We start from the raw sequence: 24,734 nt of genomic DNA on the forward strand, positions 1-24,734 counted from the left end.
GTTCAGCGAAGGTATGAGACAGGGCTGTATTTTGTCCCCATTTCTTTTCAACCTCTACACTGAGGAGATTGAGAGAAATTTAGACCTGGACTCATCCAATATTGGAGTGAGGATGGAACCATCCACAATTTGAGATATGTGGACAATTCAATCTTGGTGAAACGGAAAAAGCCCTGATACATTTCATTTTGAGAATCAATTCTAAAAATTAGGCTGTACCTTTAACATAAAAATGCGACGTTCATGGCGACAGCAGCTCAGAGATGAAGAAACTGAATCAGTTCAGGATTTCATCTTCCTCAGATAAAAAATTGACCAAGATGGAAAATCCACCCCTGAAATGAAGCACTGGGCCATACTGCTAGCCTGGATGCCAGCTGAACTTAGCCCCGCCCACAACATTTTTAGGTCGGGCAGTTCGGTCTGGCCTTGATCGATAGAGGAGTTATTATCTCCGAACAGAAACTGTTCAGACCAATGAAATCATCAGGGCGGGCTTTAGATGATGACGGACAGATGATAAGCAGTATCCGCTTGCCATAGCTGAATCATCACGCCATCAAAGGGGCTTGGATTATATTTGTTCGGATCTTAAACGGAGAGCTTGTTTGTATATGCATTCAAAAAATGACGTTTGGGGGGTAAAATGTGTGTTATTTTGGCAAGGATGCCTGCTAAAATTCGCACTCATGGGTCTATATGTCACATAGTCGCTTCAACCCGCGGACATAGAAAACAACCGGCGGAAAAAAAAAACGCGGACATGACAACAGTGCAGTTGAGATCTGTTGACGTCGCTTCTTTGCTCTGATTGGTTGTAGCTCTATCCAATTGAGGTCTTTCCTGGTTCGGTTGAAACACGCCCCATAATCACAGCCCAATGGAGCAGTTTCAGACTCATATTCTGACTAGAATTGAGTATGACCACGTCAGGCTACCATACTGCAATATTTGATATGAATAGGATCTGGAAGAGCAAAGATATCACTCAAACTACCAAAAGCAGATTAGTCAGAACCATATACCGTAAAAAAATATGGACGACTCGACATCATCCGTTTCCGCTTGCCATAGCTGAAGCTTTCAGGTGGTCTGCACGACGCTGAAATCTTGGGACCGGAGTTGCGGAGTAGAGAGCAGGAAGTAGAGCAGGAAGTACTGCTGCGATATCAAAAGCCCGTCCACACTTTCACAGATGCGGAACAATTAATTATGTTGGTGTGAAATAAACAGTTATGGAAATGTAGAAATTAAAGCTAAAGCTCCAACCTGCCTCCAAAAATCCCGAAAAAAGTCCGTTAGTGCCTCAGTGACAACTTCACTCAGAGAAGACCGACGTCAATCTCAGCTGTCAATTATAGCATCAAATAACTAAGTAAAAAAACTAAACTTATTTAAAAAACGAACACTTGAAATGAAATCGTGATGGTAACTGCCTTCAATGACATAAACTTACTATGGGAAAAAATATTTGAGGTGTAATTGTATTGTTTAGTTTGCCTCACGTCCATTAGAAAACACAGAGGGGAGACTATACTGGGAACGGTCAACGGGGGGGCGATCGAGGCGCGAAAGCTTCAGTTTCTGAGAGGGGTACTGCAGGCCTGACCATCATCTTTCCCACGACATTGTGTGAGTGCAAGAGTTGGACATTAAAAAGGCAGACAGAAGGAAAATCCATGCATTCAAAATGTGGTACTGGTGGAAACTGTTACAAATAGCCAGGAAAACAAAATAGTACTGGATTGCATAAAATCAGGGATGTCACTAGAAGCTGAAATCACTTTACTGCGACTGACTTATTGGTCATGTTATGCGAGCAAACTCGCTATAGAGGTCAGTAATGTCTAGCCTGGATGTCAGCTGAACTTAGCCCCGCCCACAACATTTGAGGTTGGGAAGTTCGATCTGGACTGAGTTGTGGTTGCCTGACAAGCCAGACCCACATCAAGATGTTTGGTCTGGAAACTCACCATTGACGGCTCAATCCGAGGGGCGGGATAAACGCTTGTCTTTCAAACTCCCTCTGCACGGTGTGCACGCAATTGGATAGCGCTTTTAGCGCTGGTCGGCAAAACTCAGAACACATCTTCCCTTCTTAAGAATGACTTCAGTGCCATTCTTTGTACTTTTCTCAGAGAAAAGCTTAACTCCAAGTCTGCCAGCGCAACTCGGCCGTCATTATGTTAAGCCCCGCCGCCACCGACTCTATACACGATGTGATTGGCCTGACCAAAGTTTGGCGTTTACAGCTCAGAAGTGTATTGAGAGTTTCTAGACGACACTCGCGGCAAATTAGATTCGCTGCCGCTAGGGTGTGTCTAGATTTCTAGGCTACCGTTGTAGGGCAACTAAGCGAACCAGAGCTGTTCGGATCAATCAAATTGTCAGGACGGGCTTTATACAATGATGGACAGATGATCAACAATAACGTCACCAAAAGTTTGCTGGCTTGACACTATTTAAAATTGAAAATTAAAATTAAAATTGATACCAATATGAACATTAACCAGCTGAAAGAGGCAGTGTACGACAGGATTGCATGGAGAATGCATGTGACTGAAAGGATAAATCATCTAATCATCAGACATCTAATACATCTAATAATTCTCACAACAAAAAGCATAGGATTTGTGCCTCTAATGATTTAAAAACAACCTTAGCCAAACAACACAGCATGAGATGCAATGCTGCATAAATACATGTTCTAGCCTTATGGAATACTGTCATGTCATGCTGACTAACTTTCACTAACATGCTGTCTGAGCCACAAATCTACAAAATCAGTGGTCTGTGGGCATTTGTGCATGTAGAACTTTGGGTTTGTGTTGCAGTGCAGATGAGGTTGTGTTCATGTCTGCTGGATTCAGCTGTCACAAGAAGACTATCGCCATGCACTCCATGTCTCGGGGCTGTGAACCATTGAGAACTAATTAAGAATGTCTTTAAAATTCCTGAATTTGATTTAAGGAAGCAAACAGGATGTCGAATTGTAATTCAAATGTGGATTTATGAAGCAGTAAGAATGGAAATGCAGTTTTTGAATCATATCCTCCATTAAGCATATCCATCTAAATTAAATACAATAATTTTGATGATTGAAAAGTTTGGGTTAAATGTTCTTCCACCATGGTCTTTTTTATATTAAAATCATTACAATGTCAAACTGTACACACTTAGTTCTGAGCAAGCAGTCTTTAGATTGTTCACCGTTCTTTCAGAGCAGCAAATAAAATATATATGTGTTAAAAGAACATTAACCCAAACTTTTCAAAATGCCAAGCACCAATATACTAATCAACAGATTGAAATGTTTATTTTGTAACATTATATTCAAGCAATATGATGAACACTTTGTGGGACTGTATGGCAAAATAAAAAAAATAGAAAAATGCTGTACTAAAGAAAATCCAATTCAACATCCTGTGACTGATTCAAATTCATGAATTGAAAATGAACTAAATTCAGATTTTGTTCAAATCAAAGTTTGTTTAAGTTACATTATTAAGTTTGAGAATTATATCTGATATAAAGAACTGATATTCATTATTGATGCCCATTTCAGTCAGCCATGCCTTGCTCTTTAATATTCATTCAAATCATTACAATGTCAAACTGTACACTACTCAGTTCTGAGCTGCTACTGGGTCCACATCAGTGTCCTCAAAGAAGCAGAAATATACTTTTGTCTTTCATATTTTAGGCCATCGTTCTTTCAGAGCAGCAAATAAATAATTTGAATCCATTATTCAGACAGCATTATTTATCAGGAAACCTCCGTGAGTTCAACACAGTTGGCTGTTTGTAGGCCGAGGGCTGATTTAATGTGAAGTGGTGAGGACAGATCCTTCCCATCCGTAATGTCAAATACAGCATGCTTCCTGCCAGAAACGGCCTCATTATTCCCAGTGAGCGGCGACTCGGGATGCCTCGGTGCTGGATGTCTGTGGAAATTAGTTAGTTCCATAGGCCGGTTGTCTAATACAGAGTTTTCCGTGGTAGCAGGTCTGTGCGTGTAGCCGGGTTCGGCACTTTCACAGCTGCTGGTGGTGCTGCTCTGCTCGGTGTAGAGGTCTCGCACCAGGCCGTTGACTTTAATCCGAAGTGAGTCTGCCATGCTCGTCCGAGCTGATGTTCGGGTGCTCCCGTTGCAAGAAAGAGGTTCCCGTCTGCCCAAGATGTGATAGCGTACTATCTTCCGGAAGGTGTATCTGAACTCACGGATGCGGTAGGCATAGATGAAAGGGTTCACGACCGAATTTGCATGTGAAAGGATTATAGCCAGGTACATGATAAGAACAGGTGGCCGTTTACACATAGGACAAAACAGAGTGAAACAGTTGATTATGTGCAGCGGGAGCCAGCACACAGCGAACAGGCCAACGATGATGGCCAGAGACTTGGCGGCATGGACCTCTTTCTGCAGGGTGGAGCGAGACTTGAGCTCGCACGGCATGGCCTTGGACTCGATGCATTTGAGTTGGTGGCGTGCAGCCATGAAGATCCGCAGGTAAATGCCCAGCATGAGAAGCAAAGGCAGCAGCACACATGCAAAAAAGTTGAAGTAGACCATGTAGTCCATGACCACCACCTCCTCGAACAAACACTCCATCAAGCCGGGCAGGCAGGTGCTGTTGACGGCCTTCTCTGAACGGGTTTTGTGCCAGCCAAGCATGGGTGTTAGACCGATGATAACTGACAGAACCCAGCAGATCGCTATGATGCCTTTGGCACGCTGCCCAGTTACTAGGCTGTTGTATCTGGAAGAGAGAGAAAATCATGTTTTTCAAATTCCCAAGCCATAAATGTTTGTTCCAGATTGTCTAGACTGTACATCTAAAAGGTTCAAAGTACTAACAAAAGTAAGCAAATGACAGCATGGCTGTAAACCTGGACACCTCTTAAAAACTGTTTAACTCATGCTGGAATTATGTCATTGAGTTTCCCATAATTGCAATTACATTTTTCGTAAATGCAATTTATTCTCATACTGCAATTAAATCTCACCATTGATTTTTCGCAACTTTATATATCAAGACTTAATTTCTCACATTCTGACTTTGAATCTCAGTTGTGTTTTCCTATAGCTATCATAATTGCGACTTTATAATGCAAAACTGTGACTTGCATCTCCATTGTTATTTCATATCTCACAGTGTAACTCTATTTCTTATTTTAAACTTTTTCAAAACATAATTGAATTTTAAATGTAATTAAAAACTTTCAACATTTCCAAACAGTACCTAAAATATTTTCTGTCATTTTATTAAAATCAGTGTTACCTAGCTTTCTTTCTTCAAGATTTTGCAATAGGATAATTTGGTGGATGTAGTGATGAAGATTTTTTTGTCTCAACAGCACGGATACATCTTAGACGAATATTAATATAGTTCGAACTATAATCTCGTAATTATGGTAATTCCTACACAATGTGAACAGAGAATTAGAATCTTAAAGCAACGACAGTGCTAATGATCCTAGCATCCATTCACAGAATTTCCAGCAAAATCTCCCATTGGATCAATTAAGAGGAAAGAATGTGCTCAGAAATGTCAGTGTTTGGAACAGAAATCTATTTTCAGAGTCTTTTTTGTGGCAGTGTGGGAGAACAGCTGAGTTCCTTGGCCTCTATTTGTCTCATTCTCCAGATGTGAAAGTTCAGTGAGCCACACAGAGAAAACATCCCTGTCCCCCACCCAAAACCTGCTGACAGGACGTGGACACGCACGCGGTCTATCACGCATCTTATTAAAACCAGCAGAACTGACCATTCCAAAACAGAACGAGACACTATTATCCTAACATTTCCTCAATCTCATTTAGAATGTTAGCTGATAATTTCAGAATAGTGTTAATCGGCTCATTATGAGGTATAAAGATTTTAAGGGAAAAAAACTGCCATCTGATAATAGACTGACTGACAAAAAAATAGAAGTAGATACTTGCTGAGGAAATCTGTACAATCTATTAGCAAAAACATTCCAGATTAAATCAGATTTACGAGAAGTTATGAGTCTAAAATCAAGAGTTTAGACCTTGCCATGTTATTAAATCATATTCACCCAAAAATAGCCAAGAATCTTGTCTGTTGGAAAGACACAATGTGTCCAATCAAAAGTTTTTTTTTATATTAGTCATTTGGCCCTCATTTTAAGGCATGGCTTTCCCCAACAAACGTTTACTGAAAAGACCATCTGAAACCAGCATGAATCTCCATATTGGTCCAGCCTGGTTTCTCTGCTGAAAAATCATCTTAACAGGCCAGCCTAGGTTGGTTTGCTGGTATTAGGTGGTCTCCCAACCTGGTCAGGCTGTTTTTAGAGAGCTTTTAGTCACTTTTCAGCTAGACCATCTCAAATCAGCAAAGACAACGCAAACCAGCAGGTTATGTAGGGTTTTTAGGGTTATGCTGGTCTAGATGCTTTGATGTTCCAAATGTTGGTCAGCTAGAAAGTTGAATGCTGGTTAAGCTAGTTAACCCTTAAATGTATAATGTATGAATGTTTCGCCAAATTTCAACTGTTTCTTCACGTCTGTGTCATACGTTGTTGACGTTGTAAATACAGTACAGCGCTTCCAGGTTACGTCAGAGCTACACCCGCACGGCGGCTTACCATTGGCTGATCCTGTTCACGTGAGCACCACGACTCATGCGTGTGATGCTGACGCAGGAGCTGACCAACGTAAACTGTGTAGGAGACTGACACAGATGTGAAGAAATTGTTGAATAAAGTCGTTATTTTTGCACACTAAAGGTAATCTATATTATAGAGGTATTTATATATATATATATTCTAGTTGCTTCTAGACCAGTCACATGAATGATTTTAACAAACGATATGAGGGTAAAAAATTACAAAATTTTCATTTTTGAGTGAACTAACCCTTTAAGAGTTTTGGTGGGACATTCAAAACACATGCTGGTTGGTAGATAGCTGGTTTCTCTAAAAGGCCAAAACGATTTAACATTGGTGGCATTAAACATATCGTTTACAAAATATAACAGACAGATCTAGCTGACAATAGGAATAAAAAAACTACAACCTCCCTGAAGTATAATAAATGTACAAACATGAAAGTTCTTGAAAGTGACATCCTTCCCTCACCTTAGCGGGATCTTGATGGCAATGTAGCGGTCAATGGCGATGGCCAGAAGACTAAATATGGAGCTTTGGGTCAGCACTAAGACGAAGCAGGCGATGAACAGACAACCGTAGAAATTGGCACAGAAACCAGTGCTGATCACGATGGAGAAGGGGATGGCCAGCACACCCACTGCGATGTCCGCCACGGCCAGTGAAACAACAAAGAAGTTGGTGATGCTCTGGAGGTTGCTGTTGAGGCCCACTGCCCAGCAGACCAACACGTTGCCCAGGATCGAGAGCAGGGCAATCAGCAGCTCCAGAATCACATACAACACGTCGAAGTCATCCTTCAGCATGATGAGGTCGCTGGGGAGAAAGCACGATGCCTCGCCTCAATGTCCATAGCTGCAGCTCAAAGCAACAGCCAACCAGAAGACTGAGCTGTCTTTAGAAGAATAATCAAATGTTGCGTCGGTAAAAACTTTGCAGACTGTTAAAATTAGCAATAAAAATGGTTACTATAAAGTATTTATAGACATAAGAATTTCACCTAAGATCTTCCAAAAAGATTTGTTATTAAATAAATAAAACTAACAAAAAACTAGTTTAAAATCCATTATGATCCAATGTCATGATGTTAGACACGATGGTCCAGTCCTTGTTCCATATGTTGCTTGCCCTTCTTTCTATAACATTTAGTATTCCACTGCATTCCCTGGAGAAAGAAGAAATGAGATGATGTCATCTACAGGAAAACAAGGCTCTAAAGAGAATAACTTTTTTTAAAGAATTTTTAGTGTGTTAAATGCTCAATGAAATATTGCTAATTGTGATGCATTTCATCATACAGTGATACATAATCTGACAACAATGAGATTAGTTAATCATTTTCAGTTATTTGTTGAGTGTAGAGCAGCAGCACATTGTGTGATATATATTCAGATAATATTATCCATTTCCTAAAGTCTAACAATGAAATGATGGCACTTTATCAGTAATAACTAATAACAGCAGACTATTGAGCTTTTCCAGAGTCAACTCTCTTTCTTGTAAATAGAAATGGCAAGCGAACACCTTGCAAGATTAAGAATCATTTGAACTCAAAAGATAATTTTTTTTTTATCTCAGACTTTACATTTACCAGACACTCCAGTGGTGATAGCCAGAAGCTTTCCTTTTGTTTTAATGCTTATGAGTCCTTCACTGAGAGTCTGAGCTATTTACCCCGAAGTCTTCCCAGACTGCTGCAGATAGCTCCCAAAGGTTACTCACCTCTGAAATGCATGAGAAAACAGCTGCTCTGCTACATTTACTGCTGTTTTCAAACATATTACAAACATTTAAAACTGTATATTTTACTAATTTAACTATATTAATATAATTTATAAATATGACAATTGACATTCTGGGGGGGGGGGGGGGGGACTCAAAAAATATTTATTTTTATTTCTGAATAAATACAAAAAAAAATTTTTTTTTGTATTTATTCAATTGAACAAATTAAGTTTGTGAACTTTTAGGACTACACTAGCACATAGACGACTGTAAATCTGACATGGACTACTATTTGCAACACAATGTCCCAGAAAATCCTGAGAGCGTTCGATCACGGCTTAAATTCTTGAAACAAGATTCTGCCTGGAAAAAGAACAAGAATGAAAAGAATGTGAATAGGTAACTGTCGTAGACAAGAACTTAAAGTGGGGGAGGTGAAAATGTAACAGGTGAGAAAATATTATAAACAAGAAGATCCTGACGCCCAGCCTCAGAGCCATTGATATGCATCTGTGATCGTTTAGGACTGACAATGGGACAACAGAAAAACAAGTCTCCACAACATTGAAACGGACCCTTTGATCAGTTTCCCAAAGAAGTATTCAGGATTCAGTGCTTTGTGTTTAAAAGAGGACAATGTTTAAGCTATACTAGACAGATTGTGGGCCACAAAAGGTGCCAACACCAGACTCAACAGTGGACCCTTGTGGATGGATGATGGGAAAGATCTTAGTCTACATACCATTAAAGTATTGTATCATAAATCATATCACAGCATCATCGAACAGTTACAAACGATATCTGGCTCAAAATCCGATATGATTCCTTACTAAACCAAACCAAAATATCCGGGTTTGAAACTGCAAGACCGGCTCAGAACAAACAGATGTACTTTCAACTGTGTGAATGTGGGTTTTATAGCCGTTTTACTCTCCTTTTACCTCAGCTGATTGATAGGATCATAAAAGGAAAAATGATCATAAAATGCTCCATTTCTCAGTTGAAAATCTGTTTTGATACTTATATTCAATGATTTATTTGCTGTTATGAAGTTAAAGGGAAAATGTGGGTCAAGTTAGATATAAAAATTGTTTAAATACATCAAAAACATGCTAAAATCAACACTTAACCCCTTTCTCTTCCACTTCTCCAACATTAACAAGTAAGCCACTTAAGGAATATCAGTACTCGGTAGAAATAAAAAGTCAATTTTAAGAAAATCATGTTAATCTGCATTCATTTAGGCTGAACCACTGCAATGTTCCTTAAACGATCTATAGCTCTATATCTATGTGTATGTGCCTGTGTATTTAAAAAAACTCAGATCTACACTGTACAGAAAAACCTTCTGTATAATATAATTATATAAATGATGGCAATGTTACGCATAACGGTGATGGTATGTATTCCAAACTAATACAAATTCATTAGGCTATTTCATCAAATACTTATTTTAGAAACTATACAAAAGCTATCTATTCCAGGTTGATTAATATTTATTTATTAGATACTAATGCCCATTGATGAGATACCAGTATTCAGCATATATACCAGTTGATATCGGTAACATACAAAAAACATTCAATTTATAAAATAACTATAACATAATAACATAGAGTACTGAATCAACAGAAATTTGTTGTTAAAGTTAACACTTTGGTGTTGGGCAGTGGGCAATATGAGTGTTATTTTGCTGGACGGTTTTACTGTGAACTTTAAAGTTCAAATGATAGTTTACTAGTAACAACTGGAATAAATAGAAGTGTACACTGTAAAAACAACAACAACAACAACAACAACAACAACAACAATAATAATAAAAAACAAGATTCCTGGAGTACTATGTACAAGACAATACTATTTCAGTTTTTCTTTTTGCTTCAAAATTTCACGTTTAATTAAATCTTACATGTCGTTTCTTTGTGTTGTTTATTTACTAGCAAATTCGGAGTAAAAAATAATTTCAGTAGGGGAGTAAAACAGGTAGTCTATTTTAGTCAAAAGAAGGATGCCTACCTACTAATAGCTTAATTTAGATATACGAGTAACCAGTGACTAAATTAAGTAGTATGTAAGAATGAATACCAGAGGTTATGCTAATAAAAAATATGCTAATTCCTAAATAGGCTACTAGCAAAAGTTAACAGTAACGTTAGCCACCGTACTACCAACAAACTACTTAATGGTTATAATTTTAAGGGGGAAAAAAAGAAAAAAAACTAAACTAAACGGGTTGCCATACAGTTTCATCAGTTTTGCTGAAACACAATATTAATCGTTTTTCTCTCAATTAATTCGTTTAGAATTAACAGCATTTTTGTAAACGGCAGAGCTGTAACTAGGGTTGTTCCTGTATTATATTTAGTACTTTGAGACAAATACATCGATGCCTGCAGAACTAGACAGAACTTAAGTTTTAACTATTAGAAACAATTTCACTAGAATAATTTACTTAAATATTACAAATGCAGTCAAGCTGTGCACGAATTATTTCAAATTCATTCGAAACTCCGTGTTCTTGGTTTCAACTTACCATCAGAGTGGATAACTCCTAGAAGGACAGGATAAGAACAGTAAAACAAGCAGGACATCCCATGAACAAAAGATAAAAAGGCAACTCTCCGAAAAACAGATATAAAAGTTCACGATTCGTTAATGACTCCGTGCGTTTCGGCGTCAGCTGTGTGATCCATACAGTCGGAGTCGCGCGCCCTCACCACCAGCACTGCCACTGAGAGATGACAGACTACAGGAACCCTACGAGAGCATGTGCTTGACCAATCCGGAGCCAGGGTCCTTTCCACACACTGGACGAGTGTTTAGATACTGATACCGCTCCTTCCGGTGATAAAGTATCAGTGAGACCGACAACTGAACTGAGAGTGCCAGAAAGGAAACTTCCAAGGCAGAAGTGTTCAAATTGGCTACTATTTTTTGTATTGACCATTTAATAGATTTTTATTGAGATTTACCAATAATTTAAATGGAATTCTTTGTCAATAAAAAAAACAGTTTCCATGAGACTTAAAATTAAAGACTCACGTAATTTCATAATAGTCCACACACAAAAATGTATTTTTTTCCCCATCCCTATGACAAGTTAAGAGCAATGTCCACAGTTAAGCCATACATATATTTAGGTCAATCTGGGTTTCATTCACACGTGAAAGCAGAAAAATGAATCAAATAAACAGTGGCAGACAATAGGGATCTGTGCAGGAAGGCAGGCCAATTAATGGGTCTTATTCAGGACAAAATGCAACATTTTTCCCTATGTAATGACTGACGTCAAATCTAATATTAGAAATGCACTAATCATGCTGCACAACACCCATCCTTTACAACAACAAAGAGCAACAAAAACTAAGCTCCTAAACACCCCTCATCCTTTCCTCAGACCTTTTGTCTGTTTGTAAAATGACCTGTTAAATGTGTAGAGATTTGAAAAGCCTTCCAGTCAAATGGGAGGACAACACAGTGCATTACAATGTTACTTGAATGACCAGTACAGAAAGGAAATCAAACCTATTTTTTGTTATTTCTTTATAGCCAAACCAAAAATGATTTAGACAACAGATATACTTTTTTACTAGTGGGTGCAGGACTCTATAGTTCATTTAAGTGAGGATAGCAAAATAAAGTAAACTCTGACATAAAATACACACAAATTCTTCATGCAGTGGACAACCAGTAAAACTGATAAACATTTGGGACCAAAATTATTCAGACACCTTGACCTGATTATATTTTGCTTAAGTTGTGTTCTTTAATTGCTAATGAGACCTTTTACACCACAGACTGAACAAAATCAAGCATTGCTTTGTAACTGGTTAATTTAAATAGGTATCATCTTAACTGTGTACTTGCATTTAACAGCTGATTGGATGATTGTTATCCAATACATACCTTTTTATCAAAGCTATCTAACATTATCAAAATTAATTTTGTTCTGACACAGTTCTTGTCATATTTTATTACCATTTTTTTAAAACTACACTATTACTATTTTTGAATAAACTGATAATGTGAGAAAATGTTGAAGGTGTCTGAATACATTTTGGTTTGAATGTACTACAAGGGATTTGTCTATGCTGAGCTAACTTCTTTTTTAAGTAGAATTTAAGTAGAAGTAAATAACTATAGCTAAACTAAATCATAAACCTTTACACACCATGACTGATTTATTCAGGGGAAACAGCATATTGATTGCTCTTCACATTTATTTATAAAAAGAAAAAGAAAAAAAGAAAAAAAATTAAGATAATGCTCTCAAAATGATTTAAAAAAAAAAATCTAAACAAATGACAGCAAAGGAGTTCAGCATTCAAGAACAGAAAATAAACTGGCATAAAGTAACAATCTAAAAGGCAACTGAGCTGAAGAAGCCTTCCGCTGTATTACATTCATATTGTGATGGAGGCTGGAAGAAGCACATCAAACAGACACAATGAATGCAGGTCCATCTCAACATGCCTCTTTTTTAGTAAATCAAGATGATATGAGGCTCAAAACAAAACAAATGGTCAGGTTCAAACAAATCATCTCTCAAAGTTCTCTAATGAGTATGTGATGATGGTCCAAAGGTGAAGTACAGAAACTTAAAAAATGACTAAACTGTAACGTAGTTTGGAATTAATCTTAAACGCTAACCAGATTAACTGCAGATTTGTCTTTCTCTCACATGTTTGAGAGCTAAAAATAAACTGCTTAGTTACACACACACACACACACACACACACACACACACATATGCACAGGAATTTCAATAGTTATTATTTCAAACAATTTGAAATGATCTGCAAGAATAGAAAAATTAAATACTCTATTAAAAGAATCAAAGCATTTAGAAAATAAAAGACATACCTCACATTTTTGAACGCACTCATGAAAAATTCCTGGTATCATTATTGTTTTTATTTTAATGTCTTATATTACCTTTAAAGTGTTATTTGCAGACAGGTGGGAAACATCAAAGTCTTTCAAACTCATGAAAAGAGAGCAATGCCTGAATTCAGCACAGCTGGAAAACAGGATATGTGTGACGATTATGATTTCTCTCACTCACTCGTATATCATTTCTATTCATCCTTATTAAATGCACTGGAATGTAGCTTCATTTACATCTTCAATTAGTGCATGTAAGATGATTTTTGTGCTTTGCAAACTATAAAATGTGCGGGTATTGGTGCGCATAACATATTGTGAATCACATATTGATTATTCGTTGTGATAAATATCGATAAGACTTTCTTATCCTGAGAAAGAACATACCATTTGATTAGTACTGTTAGCTTAACTGCATCACAAACAAAAAGACAGATTGTGATAGATTTCATTTTTGGTATACTATTTCAGACTAATACACTGGACAGTACATGCACATGTGCTGCAAATCTCTTATAGCATTTCCTACAGTATCTTACTGTTGGTGAGCAGCACTAATGTCATATGAAATGGCTCAAAAGGTTACATAAGCTTATTGCTGACCTCCCTATTTAATATGTAGTATTTCAAGCCAAGTTCGGTCACAGTTGTAACAAAGGCGCCCACGATGAGAGTTCAAAACAATCCTGTAAAAAGTTAAACCACTGACTGTGTGCTATAGTGAATAACTCCTATTAGTGTTACATTTTTCTCTACTGAAGTGCTTCTCCAATGAAGAGTTTCAATTAGGCACTGCTTTGAGCATTCCACAAGTCTCGCTCTTTTAAAACAAGGTGATTGTTGCACGTTGTGAATTAAGGTGAAGAACTTGCTCCAAATGCCCGTCTGGACACAAGAACTCAGGGTGGCAAAAGGCACGGGGTCGCAAGCGGGTCCTCACTGTTCCTCATTTCAAATCCACAGGCTCTGATCGTCCACACCAAAAATTAGTAACTAGATGTGAAGTCTGTAGTGTGTTAGGGTCTCCCAACAGTGATTTGAAGCACTATTGCCGAGGCAAACTGATTCTATTTTTGGCAGCTGAGTTCCATTGTAGTGGAAATCCTTGATATAACCAATGTATCACTCCATATCAGCATATGCCAATACAATTGTCCTTGTGATCGGTGTAATATGACATTGTGCTAGGGTTAGGGCAGGATGATACAGTGGGGTGTTGCACGCAGGTTAGTTGCTGGAAATTTGTTGCATTGGTGTGACAATTTAAAAAAGGACATTGTCCTCAGGTCTCAAAATACTTGTAGATGGCGGTGACGTAAGTCATAACACTCTGCCAGTCTGGTCTTTCTGTATGGACCATGTCATTGATGTCCTAAAAGAGAAAGAGAGAGAGAATGTGAGAAGTGCATCTGAGAAAAGGCACATGATATCACTTATTTCCTCATTTCAGCAGGAAGAAATCAGTGAAACCCCATGAAGTTTCAATGGCTTTTATGATTTCAGAAAAACTATTTGCAGAGATCTCCAGGGATGTTTTAAACTATTACACTTATTACTAGTACACAAACGTCTCTAATAATTAAAAATTAAAAATGATGTAGTTGTGGAAAGCAGGGACGGGCAGGCCCGGGAGCCATGGGAACGGGGCGAGTGTTAGTGAGCATCACCTGATGACACCGTTCATGAGTCTCACGGAAGGATAAAAAGAGGAGTGGCGAAAGTGCAAGACGAGAGAGGACCAGGCCTGGACTATTTAAGTTGTGTTTTATTTAGTGCCGATTAAATGCATTTGAGTTTTTCAATTTTTTTACATTGTAATAATTTCAGTTACCCTCCAACTTAATTAAGAAACAACTTAAAGACAATATATATTTGTTGTAATGCCATCTTTTTGATTTTTTATGAATGAAAAAGTATCAATGATACTAATACTGCTACTTATGTCTCTATGAAATTAAATCTAAATCTCTATAGATTATTTTATTAACAATTAAATGATAGACATTCAAATCTATTTTTTAGGCTTTAAAAAATGACTTTTCATTTAAGTGAACTTAAAACAATCTTCACAAAACCCATTATAATAAACGTCATATTTACCTGTCTGGCCTTCATATATTCAATATACAAAAATTGAATAAAGTTATCAAATCAATCTTAACTGCATAAATTATAAATTAAATATAGATTAATCCTTATTTAAGTAACTATTTTCTGAAACCTTTTTCTTTGATTAACATTAATGACAGACATCAAAGCAACTGGTTTATTAGGCTGCTGTCACGAAGATCTGCCGAACATGATCTGAAGCTCATCTAATTTTTCTCAACACAAAAGAGCAGTCTTAAAGGAATTAAAAAACACCTTAAATGATCTTAGTATTTGTTCAAGTGCAAAAGAAATTTGATTCTGGCGTCCCATCTGTAAACGTGATACTGGAACGTATCTTTCTGTGCATTGTGTGTGTGTCACATACAGGGAGTGCAGAATTATTAGGCAAGTTGTATTTTTGAGGATTCATTTTTTTATTGAACAACAACCATGTTCACAATGAACACAAAAAAATCATTAATATCAAAGCTGAATATTTTTGGAAGTTTTAGTTTTAGCTATTTTAGGGGGATATCTGTGTGTGCAGGTGACTATTACTGTGCATAATTATTAGGCAACTTAACAAAAAACAAATTTATACCCATTTCAATTATTTATTTTTACCAGTGAAACCAATATAACATCTCAACATTCACAAATATACATTTCTGACATTCAAAAACCAAACAAAAACAAATCAGTGGCCATGTCTCTGAGTATTGCACACCTTGTGCTTTTGGGCACTCCAGTGATGTAGCAGCTCTGAAATATGGCCAAACTGGTGGCAAGTGGCATCTTGGCAGCTGCACGCTTGACTTTTCTCAGTTCACGGGCAGTTATTTTGTGCCTTGGGTTTTCCACACGCTTCTTGCAACCCTGTTGACTATTTTGAATGAAACGCTTGATTGTTCGATGATCACGCTTTAGAAGCGTGGCTATTTTATGACTGCTGCATCCTTCTGCAATATATCTCACTATTTTTGACTTTTCTGAGCCTGTCAAGTCCTTCTTTTGACCCATTTTGCCAAAGGAAAGGAAGTTGCCTAATAATTATGCACACCTGATATAGGGTGTTGGTGTCATTAGACCACACCCCTTCTCATTACAGAGATGCACATCACCTAATATGCTTAATTGGTAGTAGGCTTTCCAGCCTATACAGCTTGGAGTAAGACAACATTCATAACGAGGATGATGTGGTCAAAACACTCATTTGCCTAATAATTCTGCACTCCCTGTAGACAGGACATTCATAGAGAGTGCAGTCTCTTTTGTCTTGTCGTGGTTGAATGGTTTAAAAGCATTTGCATGAATAAGATTGTGAACACAATGTAACGGCATCCAAAGAATGACAGAAAAAAATGGATGCTGCGTTAATATTTAACGCATTAAACAGAATGATCTTCAATCGCATGCTTTTGACAGCACTAGTTTTATTATGTTTATATGCGACAGTAGCCATTGTAGTAGTAGGGTTGTTGTGTTACTTTTGTTTTGTTTGTTTATTTTATGATTAAAGTTTACACTGGTTGATTGTTCACTGGTTCCCACGGCTCTGCCCTGCTGCCTGCTTGCTATCAAATTCCAGCCATATTTTAGAACAGAACATAACATGAACAAGTTACACTGTATTTATTTGGGTTAAAAATACAATAAACACAGTAATGTTGTTAACAACACTGTAAAAAAATATCAGGTCTCCAATTGAAAATGTTCTAGTGACTGGTCACATCTAAGTTTGTCAGTTGGCCAAACTGATTTTCTGTGAATAGATGCAACTTAATTAACAGTAATTCAGTTTGGCCAACTGAAAAATTTACATGTGACCAGTCACTAGAAAATGTTCAATTGAAGACCTGATTTTTTTTTTACAGTATAATATTACAATTGAATTTTTACATTTTAAAATGTAATGTATTCCTGTGATGGCAAAGCTGAATTTTCAGCATCGTTACTCCAGTCATCAGTGTCACATGATCCACTGAATAGTACATTTGTCACAGGATTTATTAATCTTTATTAACGTTAAAACTGTTAATTCGTTCTGGTCCATTCAATAATATTAACATATTGTACAAATTTTGATTTTGATAATGTACAGTGGTGGTCAAAATTGTTGGTACCCCTGGTAAATATGATCAAATATGGCTTTAAAAAAATAAATCTGCATTGTTTATCCTTTTGATCTTTTATTCAAAAAATTCGCAAAAATCTATAAGTCACATTATGAAATAAATGCTTTTCTCCAAAACACGTTGGCCATAATTGTTGGCACCCTTTTATTAAATACTTTTTGCAACCTCCTTTTCCCAGGATTACAGCTCTGAGTCTTCTTCTATAATGCCTGATGAGTTTGAAGAACACCTGACAAGAGATCAGAGACTGTTCCTCCATACTAAATCGCTCCAGATCCTTCAGATTCCCAGATCCATGCTGGTGCTTCTTCTCTTCAGTTCAGCCACTCATTTTCTGTTCAGTGACACATCTGTGTGTTGATTTAGCCCCATTATAAGATTTCTGAATCCATCAGGTTTAGATTTTTTTATCTTTTAGTATTTGCTAGAATCCATGATACCATGTCTCTGAACAAGATGTCCAGGACCTCAAGCAAAAAAATAGGCCCTCAACAATAAAGATACAGCGGTATTTTTAGCCGTGGGCATGGGGTACTTTTTATCCCTGTTTGCACCAAACCCATCTGGTAGATTTTCTGCAAAAAAGCTATTTTATAGTTTTATCCTGACCACAGAAGCAGGTCTCTTTTGAATTTCCAGTCGTGTCTGAGAATTGAATATGCTGGAGTTTGTTTCCGAATGAGCGAGGAGGATTTTTCTTGAAACCCTCCCAAACAACATGTGGTGATGTACGAGTTGTTTGATTTTTTTAGGCTTTCTGACTCCAAGACTCAACTAATCTCTGCGATTCTCGGAGAGTCTTTGTGCACTCAAACGTTCCTCCTCGCCGTGCATTAGGACAATATACACACGTCCTCTTTCAGGCAGATTCGGAACATCTTTAGTTTTTTTGGAGCTTCTTAATTATTGGCCTGATGGTGGAAATGGGAATTTATAATGCTTTAGCTATTTTCCTACAGCCACTTTCTATTTTGTGAAGCTGCACATCAGAACTATATTCTGGTTTTACTCATTATGATGAATGATTAAGGGAATTTGGCTTTTGTGCCTCCTTATATTTATACTCCTGTGAAACAAGACATCATAGCTGGACAATTTCATGTTCCTTGTCACCCTGGTGTGCTAAAATGTTTTAATATTAATGTAAATATACTTCAGAGATATTTTACTCATAAACAATTCTAGGGGTACCAACAATTGTGGCCAATGCGTTTTGGAGAAAAGCCTTTATTTCCTAATGTGATTTCCATTGAAAGACCATTGATTGGTCTTTATTGCCAATCAATTGTGTGTCCTCCCTGAATAAAAGTATTTCTTAAAAACACTTCTGAATAGCAGTCTATGTAAGTATATACATTTGTGTGACTTCTCTTTAGGACTTGCTTTAAGAGCTTCAGTGCTGTTTTCAGTATGTGTATGCTGAACATATTGTTAAAATAGTTCACAATAAGGAAACAATTCTATATTGTGTGCTATAAGTAAACAGCTCTGGATGATAATTAAGTGTTTCCAGCTTTTCACCTGCTGTCAGCTTACAGGATGGGAGTGGATGACAGAAATGATAATTAATAGTGTGGGTTAGATCTGCATTATGTCTTTCTGCACGTTGCTCCATTGCAAACTCTCTGACTACTGACTACATGCCCATTTGTGTGCAAACTAGAGACTTGCTTCATCAGCTGGCCTGAATGAAAACAGCTTCTCTATTCTCTAATGCAAAATACCTACTTACCAGAGTGGACTTGATGCCCACACTTTCTGCTGCTTGGAAGGCCAGGGTGAAATTTCGTCTCTGAAAACAAAAAACGAGTTGTGAGATTAGCAGCAAATAATAAACCAAGATTAACCTAAAAATAACAAAGATCTGTTCTCATAGGCTTACAAAATATTTCAAATAAATGGCACTTGGTTTGATATTTGTTATTTCGAAGTGTGTTTTAACTGTCCAAATACTGGGGACACCGAATACAAATTATTCCCCCATTAGTGTTACAAGGCATAGACATGATGCAGACCTCAGTGGTGTACTTACCTTATCCTGACTGTTGAGCTCTTGATAGGGAATATGAGCAGGCAGGTATGTGTGAAGGACAGCGCAGAAGGCCAGTCCATCATTCCAGCTGCTGCTGAAGTTGGTAATGTCGATGTTCTGTGGAACAACAGACATGATGGACTTCATATAAACCCCTGAACTTTGCATTAGCATGAACTAACAATGTGGGATTACCGGTATACAATATAAGATGCAGTACATTCAAAACCAGATTATGGAGAGATTCAATATAATACACAGGTTTAAACCATAAAATGTAAGCAATTCAGTGGAACACATTTAAACATTTCCCCACCACATTGCAAAAATATCATCTTCCTGTGGTGTAAAGCAGATTTCCTGTTCACAGCTTCTCCCACATCCTACCTATTTTTTAGCTCAAAAGCCCAAAATAACACCTCAGATCCATTTTTACAAACGTCTTCTACACTTTCTTGATAACCACTTTTCACCTGTAATGTGAGGCAGAAGAGCCTAATCCTCTCCAGCTCATCTATTCACACATGTACTAGAACTACTGCGGAAACATCAGTTCAAAACTGATTTGAAAAATTCAAAAATGTATTTAATGCAAAATTAAATGCTTTAATTTTTCAGAATGACTCAGACAACCTTGTTTAGGGAAAAATAGGAAGTTCTGAAAGGAGTAGAGCAGTTTTTTTTGTTTCTATTATTTTACTACTATTTTGTTTTTATTATTTTATACTAATATCTAATACAAAAGCTTCATGCCATCCCTCTTCCGTTCCACTATGATAATCATCTGTTGTGATCATGTCTTGTAGTTTCACATGTGGGTAAAGTCTTGGTGGTTTACAATGACTAACATAACCGGAAAGACATGACAAAAAAAGCTTGTTTACTCTACTTCTCTAAATTATGTGCAAACAAGTGAGGTAAAAGTGAACTTCTTTTGTTTGTGATGTACTGACTTTTCTGACGTAGTAACGTGTAGTATAAAAATACCCCCCCCCCCCCCCCCCAATCTGTTCACAAACCAATAAAATATTTATTGAAGTTTTTAAATGAGTACATTTTCCTTCTGCAACAACGTCCAGATGATAAACATTCAACAGGTTTGTTCTCAGAAGTGCTGCTGAATGCCCTGTTTTCAGTCAAATAGCATTTAAAATGCAAGAGAAATCCAGCGGACTTCCTGGTGAGGATCTTGATAAACAGTGACTATGACAACCACACAAGCTTTTGTGGAAAAGAAAGACCTTGTTTAAGTAGGAAACAGCATTTCACTGAAATCCGACAAGAGGAAAAATAAGTGCATATAACGGGCATGGCATGGACCAGATTTATTATTCTGTGGACAAAAATGACATCGGAGATTTGGCAAGATTTAAATGTCCAACTAAAGCCGGGTGCACACTGTGCGATTTTGGCCACAATCTGGCTGTCTGAGACAAATTTTGCAAATCCTAAAAGATTCCTCTGATCATAGGCTAAAATCTGAAGCCTTTGATCGCTAGTTTGACATGTTCACCAGCAGCCGATTAATGACTGCTGCAATCTAATTTGACCTCAGACGAAATGTACAGTCTGATATTAAAGACAACTTAGATCTTACAGTGTGACATGACTTAAAGCGGCGATCATGCAACTACACTCTGACAAGGAACAATCTTAAAGGGGGGGTGAAATGCTGTTTCATGCATACTGAGCTTTTTACACTGTTAAAGACTTGGATTCCCATCCTAAACATAGACAAAGTTTCAAAAACTAAGTTGGGCGTTTGGTGGAGTATTTCTGTGTCAAAAATACTCCTTCCAGTTTCTCACAAGTTTCTGAGAGTTTTTTTCGAGTATGACCCTTGACGTAAACAGGGCGGATTGTCCTTGTATGGACCGTACGGGCTCTTCTCCTGGAAGGGTGCGCACGCGAGCGACCAGAGCGAGAGAGCAAATGCACGACCATAAACACTGCTCTCAAGGTGCAGATCCACTCGTCCGTGCAACACTTCTGTCGCGCCGCGCTCCACTTTATTCCTATGGCTGACGTCAAGCGACTTTAACGCGTCATTTAGCATTCCGGGAAGGCAGTGCTGCATTTGAACCGATTCGAACGCAGAAATGACCGAAGCGTCACAACATCACGCTTCAGTCGTGCTGCAAAAGTGGATCTCCACGGTCACTGCTGTCACAGGACTTCACGTAATCAACAATGTTACCAAAGAAGTGTGTTTTTGACAGAGCGGTCCCAACGATAAAAGTTCATGGTCCTGCTTTGGAAGCAGGCGGTGAGTAAAACTGCTTCAAATGTCTATGATATTGGCTATCGTCGCATAAGTAAACATCAGTAAACATCAGTAAACAACACGATCGTGTATAGTTAATTTATCAATGAAGCATGCGATCTACGGTGTGTGTTAAAATACATTTGTTTAGCATACCACTATATGTGTATGTTTGTTTACTGAACCACCCCAAACATAAACCTAGGGGACGTTCACACAAAGCGTGCTTCTTCATTCAAATGCGCTAACTTACTCCATTGTTGTATAATATATTGTTGTATTACTCCATGTATAACGTTACACTAGTCTGACGTGCAAAACTGTTTTGCTTGCTTCTGCTAAGGTTTAGTCGCATACAATAGTCCATAAACCGAATCATGTCCTCATAAACTGCGAGTAAACGCACAAATGTTGACAGGCCAATAAATACAGTACATACCACAGAGACGGACGTCCTGCTGTTGCTGTTTCTCCTGTTCAATTTATTTCAGCCTCCGGATCTGATTCTGGATCATATATGTATTAGTTGAATCTGATTGATAGCCATGGTTTATTAGGGTAACATTTCTTTTCCACGCTTGAGGATGTCACAGCTTTCGGACGCTCTCAATGCAACAGCTGTGCGCGAGTCTTTAGCTCCGCCCACACGATACGCCTCCATCCGCTCTGTTTTTTCCGGAAAGAGTCGGTACAGCCTATCTTTCTTTTATAAATATAATAAAACTAAAGACTTTTTGGGCATATGAAGGATGCAGTACTAGTCTATAGGTACTCAAGATTGACATGAGATTGACTGAAACTCAGTGTTTCACCCCCCTTTAAAGGACAATTATAAACCACACAGTGTGCACCCGGCTTAATTCACATGTCAGGGAACCAACCTGATAGCCCTCAGTTTTCTTCTGGCACCATCTCAGCAGTGCATTTCTTTTAGAACCGCCATATTCACGAGCCAAAGCAGACAGAGGGTCTTTTCGCTCCTCTCTATAGGTATAAACAAACCAACAATGACTGTTTTAGTAATCTTGATATTATTCAACTCAGAAGCAGGATTCATAGCACAGATTCAAAAAACAGGTCAAAATGTATGGCCATTACATATAAGCGAAACAAAAGTGTGTATGAAACAGCATGTGCGTAGTCAGAGTGAGTTCTATGCAGGTGCGTACCGAATGCGGCTGCGTGCTGTGGGATTGACGGAGGCCGTGGGGGAGGAGGATGATGACATGGAGAGCGGAGGTGCAGCGGAGCCCATGGCTATCAGAGCGGAAGCTGGGCCTCCATCAGGAGTGCTGATATCCCTCTTCGCCTCTTCACTGCTTCTCCGAGACACTAAACAGTGGAGAGAGGAAAAGTTTGGTCATTTTTTAGGTAATAGTCGTTCCTTACTCTTTGGCTTTATGCAAGTGGTATAAAATGTTTTTCTGTATTAATCTGACATTGAAAGTCGCATGCATCAATTATGGAATTTAATAACTGATTAAAATGTATGTTTATCTGCTATTTTTAATTAAAAATCCAATCCACACAATTCATTTATTTTATTGTCCCTCATTTTACATCAGTGTCTTCAGAACATGAAAATAATTATGAATAATTAATTTTTACCCCTAGTGAATGTACACTACTGTTAAAAAAATCTGGTAAGATTTTTTCTTTTATGTTTTTTAAAGAAATCCTATTTGGTTAGAAATACAGTAAAAACAATAATATTGTGAAATATTCTGATATTATTATTATTTTATTTTTTATTTGAATTTTGTCAGTTTAAAAAACTGTCATATTTAGAAAAAAATATTAATTTAATTTAAGGGCAGCCACCACCACTGTTCCCTTCTAGTTTTAAAATGTAATTTATTCCTGTTGATGGCGAGACCATTACTCCAGTTTTCAGTTACATGACCCTTCAGAAATGATTCTAAGATGCTGATGTTGTGCTTAATAAACATTTCTTATTATCATAATTGTTTCCAGGATTCTTTAATGAATAGAAAGGTAAAAAGAACTGTATTTATGTGAAATAGAAAGCCTTTGTAATGTTTGATCCATTTAATGCATCCTTGCTGATTAATGATTTAAAGCTACTGACCTCAAACCATTCTGAATTTATGAATAAGACATTGCAGCACGTGATTGCATTAGCTGAGGGTTTATAATAAGCATTGTGTTTTTATTAAATGTTTGTGTTTGAATTTGAAATGGCTCTGAGCTTCACCTGTGATGGTCTTCGATGTGTCCATGTTTGAGACTCTCTGAAGAGCTGAAGTGGGACGACTGCCATTGGCTGCTCTGAGTAGATGCTCAGCTGCAGACAGACAAAGACAGATATTTCATAATCATGATTCTAATATCTTTTATCAGTTCATCAGGGAGTTAAGGGGAACTCTGGAAATTCAAGGGGAAAAACTATGAAATAAAATTATAAATGGTGCAATCTACAAATTCACAATGCTAACTTGTCATATTAACAATAAAATGTTATTGCACATTGAATCAATGACAATCAAATGCTATTACAAGTATAATCCAAGAAATCAATCTACAAAATTGAAAGAACATTACAGGAAAAACAAAAAATAAAAGTTGACAGCCAACAAATCTCAATAGCTGTAAAGGGTCAGAGAGGCAACCAATCGCCCCCCACATGAAAGTCAGCCCACCAGTCATAATGCTGTAATTTCCCCAGAGGATGATAAGAGTTCCTGGTAAGCAGTGGAACATCTCAAAAACAAGCATGACAAAAAGGGCTCTATGCCCTTTCTTGCACGTTCACAAACAGACACTGCCGCTCTTTCCAGCATAATAATGGTGAAAATGAGTGGGGAGGGGGCTTTTGAAACCTGAGTATTTGTTCATACTTCCTGTATTTTCGCACGAGTTATCACATCCGAGGTCATTATGAGTTCAGCGCTGCTTTTGCGGGGTCATACATTTCTGGTGTCGGGAAAGCGACAGAAACTACCTCCCAG

At 37.6% G+C, this 24,734-nt stretch overlaps 2 protein-coding genes across 3 annotated transcripts in view; both read right to left on the bottom strand.

Moving 5' to 3' along the window:
• Positions 1-2,552: 2,552 nt before the first annotated feature.
• On the bottom strand, positions 2,553-11,115 carry adora2aa (adenosine A2a receptor a). Its single transcript, XM_067412604.1, has 3 exons — positions 10,894-11,115; positions 7,107-7,800; positions 2,553-4,760 (listed from the first exon to the last, which is right to left on the bottom strand). The coding sequence occupies exons 2-3, from the start codon at positions 7,439-7,441 to the stop codon at positions 3,767-3,769; spliced, it is 1,329 nt and encodes a 442-aa protein (XP_067268705.1). The 5' UTR covers positions 7,442-7,800; positions 10,894-11,115; the 3' UTR covers positions 2,553-3,766.
• A 2,144-nt stretch (positions 11,116-13,259) lies between these two features.
• Positions 13,260-24,734, bottom strand: part of specc1la (sperm antigen with calponin homology and coiled-coil domains 1-like a) — a 51,690-nt gene continuing 40,215 nt past the window's right edge. For both annotated transcript variants that reach the window (XM_067413581.1, XM_067413582.1), the window contains exons 12-17: positions 23,981-24,070; positions 22,935-23,097; positions 22,647-22,749; positions 19,503-19,619; positions 19,203-19,262; positions 13,260-14,616 (exon numbers count right to left, since the gene is read on the bottom strand). In XM_067413581.1, coding sequence (XP_067269682.1) covers positions 14,527-14,616; positions 19,203-19,262; positions 19,503-19,619; positions 22,647-22,749; positions 22,935-23,097; positions 23,981-24,070 — 623 coding nt within the window. In that variant the 3' untranslated portion in view covers positions 13,260-14,526. The remainder of the gene's footprint in view (positions 14,617-19,202; positions 19,263-19,502; positions 19,620-22,646; positions 22,750-22,934; positions 23,098-23,980; positions 24,071-24,734) is intronic.

Source organism: Pseudorasbora parva, chromosome 13 (genome assembly GCF_024679245.1).
Source record: "Pseudorasbora parva isolate DD20220531a chromosome 13, ASM2467924v1, whole genome shotgun sequence".
Taxonomy (NCBI): domain Eukaryota; kingdom Metazoa; phylum Chordata; class Actinopteri; order Cypriniformes; family Gobionidae; genus Pseudorasbora; species Pseudorasbora parva.

Bases quoted from the DNA above. Each gene is read 5' to 3' on its own strand.
- adora2aa (XM_067412604.1), bottom strand. From the start codon at position 7,441: ATGCTGAAGGATGACTTCGACGTGTTGTATGTGATTCTGGAGCTGCTG. The intron at 4,761-7,106 runs GTGAGGGAAGGA...TCTCTCTTCCAG, and splicing joins GCCATCAAGATCCCGCTAAG to ATACAACAGCCTAGTAACTG.